Source organism: Ursus maritimus, unplaced genomic scaffold, assembly GCF_017311325.1.
Source record: "Ursus maritimus isolate PB19 unplaced genomic scaffold, ASM1731132v1 scaffold_22, whole genome shotgun sequence".
NCBI classification, from domain to species: Eukaryota; Metazoa; Chordata; class Mammalia; order Carnivora; family Ursidae; genus Ursus; species Ursus maritimus.
In genome coordinates this window covers 36,656,765-36,672,958 of record NW_024424675.1, presented here as the reverse complement: position 1 = coordinate 36,672,958, position 16,194 = coordinate 36,656,765, and the positions used below count along the sequence as shown (strand labels likewise).

Genomic DNA, 16,194 nt, shown 5'->3' with positions numbered 1-16,194 from the left:
AAGACCAGCTAGCTACATGACAGCAAGTTGATTACGTCAGACCCCTTCCGTCCNGGAAAGAGTGGGAGCTCATCCTGATTGAGAGTGACATGTGAGCTGGCTGGATGTCTTTCGGCCAGCATCACTGTCCAAGGGCCCACCAGGGTCTGATCCACCAAAGTGGAATACTGCATAACAATGCGTCAAACCAAGAGACTCCCTTTATGGCAAAGAAGGTGCAGCAGTGGGCGTGTGACCATGGACTCCACATGGTCCTATACCACATAGTACCCCATCCAGAAGCTGCCGGCCAGCCAGAGTGGTAGAGGGTCTCTCAAAGAAGCCGAGGCACCAGCTTGGAAATGACATCCTGTGAAGAATGGAGCCCTCCTGTGCGCCCGATGCAATTTACTCCTTAAACCAAAGGCCAGGGGCACCTGGGTGGCCCAGTTGGTTAAGCGTCTGCATTCAGCTCAGGTTGTGTGATCCCAGGGTCCTGGGAACGAGCCCACATCAGGCTCCCTGCTCAGCGGGGAGTCTGCCTCTCCCCCCTTCCCCTGCTTTATGCGCATGCGTGCTCTCAAATAAAAAAAAGCTTTAAAAAAACAAAACACCAATGGCCATTATAGGGCGGTACCTCCCCAAGAGTAAGCATGGGTACACAGAGCACACAGTGGGTAAAAGCAGGAGTTGCCCCACTCAACAACATTCTCAGGGACTCACCTGGGAGTGGCGATTCCCACTTGGGGAATTACTGCTTCCTTAGGCTAAAACTTTGGGCTCAGGGCGTCAAAAGGTCCTGGCTCCCAGAAGGTGACATTTCCCCCAGGGTTCACATAGTAAGAGTTACAATGGTTGCTGCCTGGTCCCTTTGGGCTCCTTGAGCCAACAGACCAGCACGCCTAGAAACAGGCTACCATTCCGGCAGGGATAACTGACCCTGAGCATCATGAGGAGACAGGTCAGCTACTATATAATGAGGCAAAAAGGAATACAATTACTTATGTAATACTCTTCTAGCCACAAATGAGGTTTTCAAAATATTTTTAGCACATTTTGTCAGCTGTAATTATAGAATCAAGTTATAAGGTAATTTTGAAAATCCAATCCTTGATTATGCTTACCTATTCTAAAGCAGATACCTAAAAGATATTCTAACGAAGTCTCGCCAGTTAAGACGAGAATCTGTAAATCAGGGGGCTGTTTGTTTTCTGCGGAAAGCCTGTTTTATATGTTTTGTTTTTAAAGTAGTTCACATTTTCAGAGGAACGGTATTCCTTTTTCCACCACTGAGGGGAACATTTAGGTGATGAAAGAGGAAATTCGAGAAATCAGCCCAAACAGCAGCTTTCAGAACACAATTATTTAACAACCTCTCTTATTTTATTTTATTTTTTTTAAAGATTTTATTTATTTATTTGACAGAGAGACAGCCAGCCAGATAGGGAACACAAGCAGGGGGAGTGGGAGAGGAAGAAGCAGGCTCCCAGCGGAGGAGCCTGATGTGGGGCTCGATCCCATAACGCCGGGATCACGCCCTGAGCCGAAGGCAGACGCGTAACAACTGCGCTACCCAGGCGCCCCAACCTCTCTTATTTTAAAATTTAGCCTATCTCCCTACTCTGGCATAACTAGAAGATTTAAGAATAAAATACAACCTACGGATGATAAAATGCTCAACTAAGAGAAGATGACCATAAAACTAGGAAAGTCCAAGACTCCAGGAAAAAGGAGGATGTTATTTCACACCAAGCACACATTTAGTTCACGGCAGTAAAAGAGCAACAGGTGTTCCAAGAAGACCTCGTCACCTCTGACCTGCATCCAGGAACTAAGAGTGTGCACCCTTCCTTGGAATGCGATGGCCTTGAAAATCCTGAGTCTAATGTGATCATTTTGTCAATGTGACAACCAATTTTGGCCTCTGCCTCTAAGACAGTGACTCTAACACCAAAAAATGAATGCCTGTTTCTTCTCTAATAAAAATCAAAGCACCTTAGATTCAGGGAGCATTCCCCTTGAGACACTGGAAGCTGCGTCAGTATTAGTTAGACTTTAATAGTCTAAACAGGAACGAAAGCTGCTACAGTTTCAGCTAGGATTCTCACTTTGTCTAAAAAAAAAAAAAATTTTTTTTTTTTTTTTTAGAACTTAAGTACAATTAGAGTATCATTACTACATTTGCTTTTTCCTGAATTACCTTTAGACAATAACTCAGGAACTGAGCGATTTTTCATCACTTTCCACTCAAAACCCCCACTGACACAAAGAACACTAAATTAAAAAAATTAAAATCCTTTAGTCAAAACAAGAATGAGTTAATAAAACTAACGGCACATAGTTAAGAAGGTTATGACAAGGGAGCACTGCTGTGTATCATAGTCAATAATTCAATCAAATCTGGGTTTTCTAGTTATCAGTAGTATTGACATTGGATTGGGCAAATTCCAGTCCTTACTTAACCCCTTCTGACTTTTCCTCTCTCTAAAATAAAGTATGATTGTGGGGGAGAATCTATTTTGCTACATATAATAGTGTATGGTAAGCAGTACAATTATTTCATTTTTATACCTTTTAAATTTCAGCCCAAAATATATAGTGAATCAGCACCAATAAAAATAAACATGTGAACTTAATATATGGAAAGAGTAGTAAAAAGGAAAGAACACAAAAAAATGATATAAACTCAAACCAAGTAAAGTCCTCTAATCTCCATGTACATGCCTACATTTGGTTTGGGAAAAAATGAAGCATAATAAAAATAGCTGAAGTTGTCAATGAAAAACATTTTTCTTTTTCTGTATAGCTCTTCGTGCAATAAAGAGAAAAAAAAGTTTTTTTAAAGGCCTAAGTTACAGAATTCTTATGTACAGAAAGTATCCGAAAGCTCTGAAGGATCAAAGAGAAATATCTTTAGAATTTCATGTTGATACTTTTTTACAAAGAATGAGAAAAGTGTGGAGATTCATCTGAAAATACAGTAAAATAGAGGGGAAAATGTGCTTTTAAAGGGCAGATAGTCCTTTTCTATGTCAATAATTTCTTACAAATTCCAAATGTTTAACATCAAAGGCCAATCGTATCTCTAAATGACAGCGAACTGAAAAGCAACTCTGGGCTAGAAGAGATAGGCTGGGAGGGTTTATCCCTGAAAGCAGCAAAACCCCGTTTTCTCTGGCAGCTTCATCTAGATTCTTTGTTGGCACAAAACTTAGAAATTCTTGAAATGGTGGATATCTCAATATTTTGTTACACTTTGCCCCAGTAAAAGAAAAAAAGTTTTCCTTCAATTTACATAGCTTTATGAAATACAGAACTATTTTGATAGCTTTGTCAGCATTTCTAAATTCTAACCAAATGTCCTCTAACATAATAAAAAATACTTTCTGGACCTTAGCACTCTCCCTGGAACTGCTCTCAGCGTTCCAATCACCTGAGTTAGCTAACGGAAGTTTTGAAAGCAAGACTTATTTTCCATCAACCCTCCCATGACCTGGCTGTTCAGGCTACAGTTATTTCTGCTACATCAGTGAAGAAATGAACCCTGTGGATAGAGAGCCTTAGCCAATCCCCAACACCATTCCACTCCCTGTCCAGGCTGGGGAGGCCACGAGGTCAGAGTTCATCCTACAACTTCTGGTAGAAACAGGGAGAAGAGGAGGCCACTTTTCCCACTGGGATTGCTACTATAAGGATAGTAGGCCTGAAGCTGGAAAGGTTCAGGAGAGAGTCTGCCTGAGAGTGAAGCCAAAACAAAACACCGTTGAGAAATGAAGAAAAATGGAGTCCAGGAGACTTGATCCAGGTCAGTCTGAAGCTAGCGCCCCCTGTAGGTTTTTCGGTTCCATGGGCCAGTGGGTGTGCAACTTCACCCCCACCAATGTGTTTGCTTTGAATCAATTTGAACTGATTTTGTCCCTTAAATGGAAAGAGTCCTGTATCGGTTAAGATGCTTTTAGCTGCAAGTAAAAGAACACTCACCTAAAAATGGCTTCAACCACAGATGTTTGTTATTTCATATAACAGACAGCTCTAGAACTATCAATTCAACAAAACAACAATGCAGTCAAGAATCCGGGTTTCCCATCTGTCTCCTTGGCAATCCTTAGCATTCCGGTTTTTGTCCCTGAGCCACAGTGACTGCAAGACATCCGCCTGCGCCAGGCACCACATCCTCACAGGACAGTATCAAAGGTACGGGAGATTTTTTTTAATCAGAGAGGACAGAGTGCACTCCACCTCAGCTCTTCCCCGTGGTCTCACCGGCCAGAACGGGGTTTCATACTGCCTTGCTGCCTTCACCCTGATCAACCAACCCATGGCAAAGGAGAGTGGAACTATCATGACGGCATAAAGACCAGTCGTGACCTGCAGGAGTCCCTCTTCTCTGAGTGCACTGTGGCAAGATACCTATCAAAATTAGGGTATTTTCAAGGAAGAAGGGGCAAATGGCTCTTGGGTAGGCAACCAACAACGTCTGCTGTAACTCCTAACACAAGCACTGGTGTTCACTGACCTGCAGTTATCCAAACATTCAAAGAGCGAAGAACATGACATTCCAAACCAAATTATAAGAACCACTGTTTCCATATGTGCACAATACCTAAATACATACCAACCACAGTTCTTACTCTAAGAAACTATGAAAACTGAGCACAAAGCTGTATATTCCTTGGTGTCATGTTGGAAGTCTTTACTGACTGTCCCAGAATAGGTATTAGTTGTGTAGGTTATTTTCAGGATGCCTGATAGCAAAAAAGGGATGTTAATAAATGATCATCCCATTCTGAGACTTCGAAGACTATCTCGTTAGCTACGGGGGTTTCAATCTGCCGGGAAGCGCCGCTCTAGAGCCTGCTAAATAAAGAACAGGAACTCTGAAGAAAATTGTTTTCCATCTCTTTACTGAAGATCAGTACGACCCAGTGGTGTCTCATCCTTAAGACACAGCATCACTGGGGGGTTATGAGGCTTACGTGAGGTGGCAATGCAAAAGCTTACAGGCGAGAACCTGACAGTAGTAATGTGAGGCCCCGGGGAAAACACAGGAGGGGCTGAACCAGGGTAGCAGGAATGCAGATGGTACAGGAGAAGGAGAATCAAAGTCTGAATGTTAATCTCCAAAGCTGACCTAAACCACTGCTGTACTGTAAAAGTATTACTACATATGCTAAACAAGACCGACAAGGCAAAGAAAATTAACATTCAGAGCATCAGTGGTGATAAGGAAAAATTAAGTATCATTAGTAGGCAAGTGGAAACTAGTAAAAGTAACTACAATATCATAAACTCATCAACAGCTAAGCTGATCTTAGTGAAAGCTTATATTCTATGCCTTAAGCACCCCCACCCACATTTTAGTCTTGATTTTATTATTTACTGAAAAGTAAGGTCCCTGCATCTTCTTAAATTAACCATTTCAATTGACTTTCATGAGAGCTCGCATCTATTATTACACCGATTCGTTCCCTCTAAATAGAGGCTAATTATCTTTTTCTCTTTTATTATTTATTGAAGTACAGTTGACATACAGAGGCTAATTATCTTAACAATTAATTGCCAAAGGAAACAAGAGAGAAATGTAAGTGTGGTAGAATGGAATGCTCTTGAAGACTTTAACTCTGACTGACATGGAAGTGAGCCATTTCTCCTTCCTAAACCGTAAAGTGAGAGTCGCTTCTGGCTGTAAAACTCAGTGACCCTATGAATTACGCATCAGTTACTCACCTTAGTTGAGTTGGGTGTCTGCACAGCCTAGTAAGAGGGTCAATGTGCCCCAAGGGTAATTCTAGAAGCAGAAAGGTCTTCAAGCTATATAGAGGGAGGGCTTCCACATGACCTTTAGGTCACTGCCCCTTTCTGAGCCACAGTGTCCTCATCTGTAAAATGGGATCATAACACCCTCGTGGCAGGTAGCGGTGAAGATTAAATGAAATCAGGAACATACCACATCTCATGTGGTTCCTGGCACTAGGAAGCCACTCAAAAAATGGTATTGTTACTGCTTTTATTACAGGATCACTGACAAGCACTTACCTAAAGAAACAACAGCAACGCTCTCTGGCAAGAAATGTAATCTGTATCGGATCAGTAAATGCACCAATATGATGCAGATAGCTGTGGGGAAAAATAAGACATTGTTAAAACAGCACAATTTTAAATAATAAACACCAAGTGCAAAGCCATGGTTACTTCTGGGGGTGCTGCCAGGAAAATGTACAAGGGACAAAGACACAATAAACTGAAGTTGTATTTTCAAGCTCTTATTTCTTAACCTGGAAACAGACTCACAGTGTTTATAACATTGTCTCCATATTTCTTTATATGCCTGGACTAGTTCCTTTTCCAAGGATTACTGAAAGAGCAACAGACAGCTAATGTTTTTCCAACCTGTTAAGCCTCATACGATCGTTTACTTGCATCTCTCTGACTCAGAGAAGTCTTCAACTTTTTTGAAATAATCAACTGGAAAACTTGAAATGGTGAGAATCAGGAAGTCAATGAAACCAATCACTTTTATGCAAATATAACTGCAACAGAAGATGTTGACACACAGTATTCTGCCACCATGTGAAAGGTTCTCTTTGAATAGAGAAGGAAATGAGAGTATTGTACAAAGAGGACAAAGTAAATACTTTGGTCTGGTGATGAGAACATCAGAGACCAAAAGATGGGGCGCCTGCTCCTCATCTGGGTACTAGGGTTCTCTCTGGTTGAGGGCTCCCCACGAGGCTGGTGCTGCGTCAAGCACTGAGCACTTCCTAAACACCGTCTCATTTGACCCCCAACGCCCCTCTTAACTAGCTATTATTATCATAATCTCCTTTGATTAGAGATGCAAAAACAGAGGCTTCAAGAGGTCATGTCACTGGTAGGTGCTACAGGGTTGACCCCGATTCCAACCGTGCCCTTAACCATTGGTACCCACGACCTTCCTCCCAACTGCCTTCGTTCCTCAGTTGCCAAAATAAGAATAATGTCTGACTTTTCTCACAAGGGTGCTGCCATCAAAGAAAAGAAACAAAAGGAGGTAAAACTCTTTGAAAGAAAGGAGTATTTCTGGAGACCCCCTCAAAACATACTCTCACATAAATAATTCCTAAATGTAATTTCATGGTCCAAATGCAAGTGTGCATGTCTCTTTATTATGCACCTGGACGGTATACCATCTCATTAATCACAGTATTATCTTAACGGCACTAAAAATAATTGTTGCTTTTTTTGTAAAAGGAAATGTTTAAACAATCTGCAGGGCGGTTAAATGGCCACCCTCAGAGCCCACACCGACAAACTAGATATCTTTAGGCCCACCAAAAAGCACCAGGTGGCCAGAAAAAGGAAACAGTTGTACATAGAGAAATTGTGTCCTCCTTTCATTCTGGGCTTTAAACTATCCATCTATGGTGTTACTTTATTATAAATATTTAACCTTGTTAGAAAAATCCTACATTAAATACTAAGAGCAAGAAAAAATGTTCTAATGTGTAAGCACAACATGTGACCAGTGAGCAGGCTTACTGTCTATAAAGGCAGGCACGTAAGTAGACCGAATATACATCTAGGGAGCTCACTCAGTTTCTGATCTTTTTTTTGCACCAAGCTAGATGAAAAAATTAATTTAAAAAGCTTATTCTAATAAGTCAAACATCAATTTGCACCTTTAAGAGCAAAGGGGAGGGGCGTCTGGGTGGCTCAGTCAGATCCCTGGCTCTCAGGGTCATGAGATCCAGCCCAGCAACTCTCTCTCTCCTTTTGTGCCTCCCTTCCCCCTCTCTCTTAAAAAAAAAAAGAAAAAAAAAAGAGCAGAGGGGAAAAAACTGTCTATCAACAGAAAGAGCTACATATGAGGCTCATCAATGCCAGGGAATGGTCTTCAGCCACTTAAAAGAATGGGGTCTGAAAAGACGACCCACATAATGGACCAGAGTATTTGTATATCATTTATCTGATAAGGGTCTAGTGACTAGAATACATAAAGAACTCTTACAACTTAACAACAAAAAGACAAACAATACAATTTAAAAAATGGCCCAAGAACCAGAAAAGACACCTCTCCAATGACCAATAAGCACATGAAAAGATACCCAACGTCACTGGTCATTAGACAAATGCATCAAGACCATGAGGTACAACGTCACACCCACTAAGATGGCCATAATTAAAAAACAAAACACAACACAATGAAAAATAACAAGTGTTGGCAAGGACATAGAGCCGCTGGGACAGGAGGGCACTGCTGGTGGGGACATAAAATGGTATGGCCTCTGCAGGAAGTTTGGGAGTTCCTAAGAAAGTTATACATAGATTAGGCATTTAACCCAGCAGCTCCACTTCTGGGTATGTATCCAAGAGAAACAGAAAACCCTGTACACAAACGCCGACAGCAGCACTATTCACAATAGCCAAAACGTAGAAATAAGCCAAATGTCCATCAGCTGATGAATGGATACATACGATGTGGTATATCTACACAAGATTATTATTCACCCATAATAATGAATGCACTTCTAACACATGCTACAACACGGATGAACCTTGAAGATACAACGCTAAGTGAAAGAAGCCAGACACAAAACGTCACATATTGTATGATTCTATTTGCCTGAAATGAAATAGGCAAATTCCTAGGAATAGAAAGCAAAATAGTGTTTACTAGAGCCTGGGGGTAGGGGAGGATGGGGAGTGACAGCTTTTAAAGGGAATTGGGTTTCCCTTTCAGGTGATGAGAACATTCTGGAACTAGACTAATGGTGGCAGTTGTACAACATTGTGAGTGTACTAAATGCCACTGAATCGTACACTGTAAAATGGTTAAAATGGGATATATTTTATGTTCCTTTTAACACATACACATTCTTTAAAAGAAAAAAAAAAGATGAAGTATATACAAAAAATAGTAACATAAAAAGACCTCCAAGACATTCTGTGAGATGAAAAAGCAAGTTATAGGATCCTATTTATATTAAAACAAAACCCAAGCTAGATGTGCCCGTACACGAGAATATGCTTATGATCGTATACGTGCATATACACATGTAAGTACGTGGTTTCAAGTATACTTGGAAAAAATAAGAAAGGATAAAAACTTCTGTGTGGTTTTTGGAGGACAGGTATAGCACAAGTTAACAGGCTTCTAAATGTTCATGCCTGAAGTAATAATTATGGAAACTATATTAAAACATAGGCATATCAATTTTAATAACTCCATTAAATTTAATGGCCCATAAAATGTGTCAAATGATGCTAATTGTTAACTCTAACGTAAGTTAATAAACATGACTCACTATTGTTTCTACAGAGTCAAAGATCAGCAAGGGTTAAGTGTAAATCAACTGATTTCAAGTCTCTAAAGTCAAAAGTAACTAGAGTTTTAGCATCCCTCCTCAAAAAAGGGGAACACACTGTAATCCTCTGACAAGCTTACAGGACATAAAAGTTACACTTTCATTCGACTTGACTAAAACAGTAGGGGCGCCTGGGTGGCTCAGTCGTTAACCGTCTGCCTTCGGCTCAGGTCATGATCCCAGTGTTCTGGGATCGAGCCCCACGTTGTCTGGCTCCCTGCTCAGCGGGAAGCCTGCTTCTCCCTCTCCCACTCCCCCTGCTTGTGTTCCCTCTCTCGCTGCCTCGCTCTCTGTCAAATAAATAAATAAAATCTTTAAAAATAAATAAAGTAAAATAGTAAACAAAAGTGGCATCTGAGGGGCTCGTTAAGTGTCTGACGTCAGCCCATGTCATGATCTCATTGGTCCTGGGATGGAGCCCTGCACTGGGGTCCCTGCTCAGCAGGGAGTCTGCCTGTCCCTCTTCCTCTGCCGCTCCCCCCCCCCCGACTTGTGCTCTGTCTCTGTCTCTCTCAAATAAAGTTTATTAATAAAGAATTATTTATTTGAGAAAAATATATAAAATAAAGATAAATAAATAAATATTATTTATTTATTATAGCAGAAAACAAGCAGGGGGAGTAGCAGGCAAAGGGAGAGGGAGAAGCAGGCTCCCCGCTGAGCAGGGAGCCCAACATTGGGGCTTGATTCCAGGACCCTGATTTCATGACCTGAGCTGAAGGCAGACACCCAACAGACTGAGCTACTTAGGCGCCCCAATAAAAAAATCTTTAAAAAATAAAACAGTAAACAAAAGTGGTTAAATGTGTTCCAGGTTAGGAGTTCCTGAAGTCTAGGATAAACTATGGACTAATATCTCCCTCAATTTACTGCAGTTCATGTATTCAGTGAGTTAGCAACATACCTACTAACTGTTATTTTTTTTTACTTTATCAGATGTATACTGTTTGGACATCTAATATGTAAGATATATTCTGTTGATAATATATAAGAATAGAGTAAAAATGCCTTCAAATTTATTGAAAAGGAAAGCACTCCATTCTGCTAATGCATGCTGACCTACACATAAAAAGTGGAGATACCAATTCATAGACTGCCAACAGTCTGATGAGGTGAAAGCAAAACCCCCTGACACTAGTGTGACTCTAGAGTCTGGGTTTATGATCTGTTTGAAAAGATGATCCAAGTAAAATATGTAGCACTAATAAATACAGTTCAGACCTTTCTGGCCCCAAAGATGTGTCACCACTGCTCAGGTTTTGCCAGGATTAAACAGCACCATAACAACCTGTTTTGTGGTTTCTGGCACAAACTAACCTTCACTGCTCCACACCCTGAAAATTACTTTGAAAGTCTGACTTACCCTTATTATCTTCCCATCAAACAAAGTGACTACAAAAGTTTTCTTACAGGCCTGCCTTGTATGCTGTCGACCATATCAAGCCAACAACAATGTAAAGAAGTTAATAGCACTCATCCTTCAGGATTAAGGATTCAGGTACTAAAGACTTCTCGATCAAGAAAAAAAAATGCTTTTCTTTACGTTCAACGACTATCACAAAGGAAAAAGAAAAAACAAGAGTCCCTGATTGTTGAAGTAATACCCAAGGAGCAGAATTCAACTACATTCACTAGGTACACAATTACTTGAGCATATCAGGTCCATACGGGACACCACATGCTTGTGGTGTATTTTCAGTATTCGATTTAAAAGTTGTTTGTTTGTTTGTTTGAAGTAGGCTCCTCAACCAGTGCGGAGCCCAACACGGGGCTCAAACTCACAACCATGAGCTCAAGACCTGAGACCAAGAGTCGGATGTTCAACTGATTGAGCCACCTAGGTGCCCCCAATTTGAAAGTTTTTTTAGAATCTGTGAGAGATAAGGCTGAGTCCTGGGATTTTAAATCAAATGATATTATTACAATTATTTGACCATTAACAGAATCCGAATATAAACGTGAAAGAAGTTCTAGTTTTCTTAAAAAAAAGTCCTCAATGACATCAGCGAAATGCTCTGTACCTTTCAAACCAGTTGTACTTCCCATTCCTCTGAAAAGACCTATTCTAATTAGATATATGGCCCGGTATCATGAAAGAACAGAAAATGTAAATATGCCAACTTTACTCTTCCAATAAAAGTTTGGATTTGGGTCAAATTTGAAACTATTTCTTCCTTAGTCAGCTAGTCCAAAGTGGTTATGCGGTTTCAACTGGATTTTTTTTTTTTTGGGTCTAAAACAATCGTACAGTCTCTAGGAGGCATCTAAGTTATCGCCTTTTACCTAAACTTCTCGACTGATGTCTGGCAACCCAAATATTAATCTCTCTCCCCAAAACCAGGCATGTCAATTGCTTAATCCCTGTGGACCTAAATTTTCTCACCCATTACTGGAGGAGGATGAACAACACAAGACTTTTGAGAGTGAATCTGTTCAAAGAAAAATATTACATAAGTGAACAACAACATAGGTGGTACACAGATATGGCAAAAGTGATAACCATGGTTAACGGGAGACAGAGGGTAAGGAAAAGGGTGTCTGATCTTTTACTCAGCAACAAACTTTAATTAAATAAAATTTACACAGAAGCCTAATAGGAGACAAAATGCTGCTCTGGTCAGAAAGTCAGATGCCCTCCTATTTGACTTAGCCCACCTCCTGCTCCCACCACCACCCACACACACATACTCATGGGCAGGGTTGGAAATCCACTAAAGTAGAAGACGTTCAAGGTTCTTTCTAGGTCAAAAATCCCTTCTTTCTTCCAAATGACATCTAAGATATTATATAAAAAGCTCTTCAAAATTGCTAGGCTCGATGATTTTACAAAGGAAAAGGAGTACCCTGTCATGTTATGAACTGCTCATTGTCCCTCAGTGTTTACGTCAAACCAAATGGAAGGAAGACCTGACGTTAAGTAAATGGTGGCTTAGACAGGGTTGACCTTATAGACAGCACACATGGACACTCAAGATGGCAGATGAGGGTGTCTCCACATTCACCTAGGACGAGGAGGCTGAAGAAGATGGTCATGCCGCTTGACTGTTCCTCTTGCTGAGCCTGCTCCCCTGTTTGCACAGGGAGAATGGGCTTGGCAGGGGTCGGGAGCACCAGTTTCGTGGTGACAACCAGGGTAGTGTGGAGGGTGACATTGAAACCTTCGTGAGTTGTGTTGGGGAACCTGTTGGACATAAAAAGCAGCAGGATTAGATAAAGGGAAAAGGGCCCTGAGTATCATCAACACACATACACAAACAGAAGGAGAACCTGGCACAGAGGATGATGGGATTCACAAGTCTTAAAACCACCAGGCAGGCTTCAGAGACACTGGTTCAGGAAAATCCCTGCCTGCCACGGCACGAGAGTACCAGTGGCTTCAGGTGCTCTGAACACAGCCACTCAGAGGACAGGAACAAAGGAGAATCAGGGCCAGTGTAGAAACAAAATGCTGCCTGCTCTTTGGCATTTGGTGGTGGATTTAAATGGAGACAAATTGAAGTCTCATCACATTCCAAAATCCAATGTTATTTAATTGGCGCCTTTATTTCTCCCGTTTACATTCTTTTCCTTGAATTATAGCAAGTTGAAGAAGCCACCCGAAATTACCCAATTGTTGATCTGATTGGAACACCCCACCCCCTTTACAAAATCCTTCAGATTTCTAAAGGATCAAATGTACCGTCCTCTGTAATACTGCACCCACCCCACTTCTTATGTTCAGCGCTCTCTCCTCACTTTGCGGTGGGATTGTAAACCAGTGCAATATTCATATAATAATCATTGCAAGTGTGATTATAACAGCTCATGTTTATTGAGTAAATGCTTCACTCCAGGGACTAGATAACATACCACCTCTCATTTAATAGGCATACCAGGCCTGAGGTGGGGACTATTCCTTTCCATTTTTTACCCATGAATAACTGAAGCTCAGAGTTTGCATAACCTGGTCAATATCTCAGCTAACCAAGTTTGAGACTAAACTTGAAATCACTGGGCCATACCACCTCTTTTGCTTTGTGTTGCTGAGGCCCAGTTTGGTGTCCACAATACAGCATATGCTGAGTAAATAAAAAGACAAAATGAAATGACCACCCAGCTCGCCAAGATACGTATCTGAAAAGATGTCAGGTGAGGGAGTCAGATTTCAACCATGGGGGTCTCTTCTTAATTTTTACAAACCAGTTCACATAGATAGGGCATCTATAACATGCAATAGGTTGTGCCCAGCAGATATGGAGATGGACTAAAGAGTGGTCCTTCCTTGTAAGTACCTAGAGGACACAAGGCGCCCCCTCCGTCTCTGTTTCATCTTGTACAGCTAGCCCCTTCGCTCTTTATATTCCAGCCACCCTGCCTTTCTTTCGGTCCCTCAAAGACGCTAAGCTCTTTGATCCTAGTCTTTTGCATTTGCTTGTTCCCTCTCCTACCCCTCCTTCTCCTCACTAAAGTTTCGGCGGGCCCCTCACTTCTTCCTAACAGGACTCTCCCATCTTAATACTTCCATTTTCTTTTAGCACTCTGAAATCATCTTGCCTACTCATGGTCTTTCCCCACTAGAATGGAAACTACCTGAGGGCGGCTCCTGGTCGGCCTCCTTCACTACTATGTGCCCAGGGCCTGGAACAGAGTAAATGGCCAACAGTTAACGAATGAATGAAACTCGGTAGAGGAGACAGATGCGAAAAATGACCGCTACAGTGGAAAAGGAGACTGGCTAAACAGGGGGTGGGGGACTTCCTGGAGGAGGCGGCGGAGCTCTCCCTGATCATCAGAAGACCGAAAATGGGAAAGTGGAATTTGGGTTTCGGTTTCCGCCAGACGGCTTTCGAGGCCTGCCCTGGGCCGTGGATTCCCTGCACGAGGATTCGACCTCAAGGAGCCTACAGCGCCGGGTGGGCCCAGGCCCGTCCCTCCCGCCCTCCTCGCTGGCGCCGGCATGGTCAGTCCTGGCCAACCGGCACAAAGAGCTCCGCCTTTCAAGGCCAGAGGGCGGCCTGAGGCGCTCGCTGTCACCCGCCGGGGCCCAGCCCTGCCGCCTCCGCCGCCCGGGAAAAGCCCACTCACTCCTCTTCCGCCATCTTCTCCCCCATCCTGCGGAGCCTCCAAGACCACCGAGTTCGGAGCCAGGGGCTAGCAGGGACTGCTTTTGCTTCCGGCTTCCGCTGGAGGCGCAGGCCGGCCGACAAGCGGGGGGCGGGGCCTCAGCCGTGAGAGGGCGGCCCTTCTGTCCCTTCGTCTCTGTGGCCTGAAGGTGGGCGGACCCGGCCGGGGCACGCTGAGGACGCTTGGCCAGTTTGGGCCTGGTGACCTCCTGGCCCTATGAAGTTTCGACTCTTCTTCATCCCAGGGCGGGGAAACTTTGAGGGAAACTCCTGTAAGGTCACTGTGACTCACCCTGAGAGCAAGTGCTCTCCACCTGATGTCCAGGACTTGACACCGAAAGTTGGGAAGGAAGCTTCTAGTCTAGGCCGTGCAGAGGGACCCCCAGGGGATAATTCCTCAGTCTGAGCCCAGTTTTCCTCGCTGTAAAGAGGACTAGCCACCTGGCCTTGCAGAATTGTGCAGTATTCTATTTGTAAACACTTACTGAATTCTGACTATGTGCCTGTCTTTAAAATAGGCGCCGGGGGAGCTCAGACACATATGGCTCAGACTCTGGATTTCTGCTCAGGTCCTGATCTCAGGGTCGTGGGATCTAGCCTACCCCCCATCCTCTGCGTTTACCTGCCAATCTGCTTCTCTCCCTCTCTCTCTCTCCCTCTGTCCTTCCCCCTGCTCATTCTGTCTTTCTCTAAAATAAATAAATTTTTAAAAAATAATAAAATAGGTGATGATGATATGGGCCTGGATCATTCATTCATTTGTTCATTGAGTCAATAAATACTCAGACACCTGTATGTGCCTAGCTGTGGTCTGTGGGGTTCGGGATACAGGAAGGAACAAGGCTTTGCGACTTCCTTCCTGGTCCAAGCCATCATCCCTGTAACAGCTGTTGTAGCTGTCTAAACTGTAACTGTCTCACTGGCTCTGCCGCTGTTCCTTGTGGTCTTTCACACAGTTGACCCCCAGTGATCCTTAAAAAAAAATTTTTAAAGTTTTTTATTTATTTAAGTAATCTCTACACCCAACATGGGCCTTGAACTCAAGACCTTGAGATCAAGAGTCACAGGCTCTTCAGACTGAGCCAGCCACATGCTCGGTGCCTTGATCCTTTAAAACTCCAGTCATTCCCCTACCTAAATTAAAACCTCCTGGCAGGACACCTGGGTGGCTCAGTGGTTAGCCCCATTTTAGAGCTGAATCCCAGCCTCAGGGGTTCTGCGACAGAGCCCCATGTTGGGCTGCCTGCTCAGCGGGGAGCCTGCTTCTCCCTCTCCCTCTGCACCTCTCCCAGCTCATTCTCTCTCTCACATGAATAAATAAAAATCTTGAAATAAAAATAAATAAATAAGGGGTGCCTGGGTGGCACAGCGGTTAAGCGTCTGCCTTCGGCTCAGGGCGTGATCCCGGCGTTATGGGATCGAGCCCCACATCAGGCTCCTCCGCTATGAGCCTGCTTCTTCCTCTCCCACTCCCCCTGCTTGTGTTCCCTCTCTCGCTGGCTGTCTCTATCTCTGTCAAATAAATAAATAAAATCTTTTTAAAAAAATAAATAAATAAAATAAATAAATAAAAACAAACCCCAAAATCTTCCCGGAGTTATTTTTCTCCGTGACACCTAACATATTGTATGTTTTACTTTTACATTTGCTTACTGTCCTCCCTCCTGAGTCCAGAGGTTTTTGTCTGTTTTGTTCTGTTTTAACTCCAGTGCCTGGAGCAGCACCTAGCACGTAGTAGGGACTCAAAAATAAGTGATCATGGAATAAAG

General features: G+C 42.8%; 1 protein-coding gene across 1 annotated transcript in view; it reads right to left on the bottom strand.

Annotated features, from left to right (window-relative positions):
• The window catches only part of SLC9A8 (solute carrier family 9 member A8), a 71,377-nt gene extending 55,979 nt beyond the window's left edge, over nucleotides 1–15,398 (bottom strand). Inside the window, exons 1-3 of the mRNA XM_040637867.1 lie at nucleotides 14,388–15,398; nucleotides 12,326–12,504; nucleotides 6,016–6,096 (exon numbers count right to left, since the gene is read on the bottom strand). Coding sequence (XP_040493801.1) covers nucleotides 6,016–6,096; nucleotides 12,326–12,504; nucleotides 14,388–14,413 — 286 coding nt within the window. The 5' untranslated portion in view covers nucleotides 14,414–15,398. The remainder of the gene's footprint in view (nucleotides 1–6,015; nucleotides 6,097–12,325; nucleotides 12,505–14,387) is intronic.
• Nucleotides 15,399–16,194: the final 796 nt, after the last annotated feature.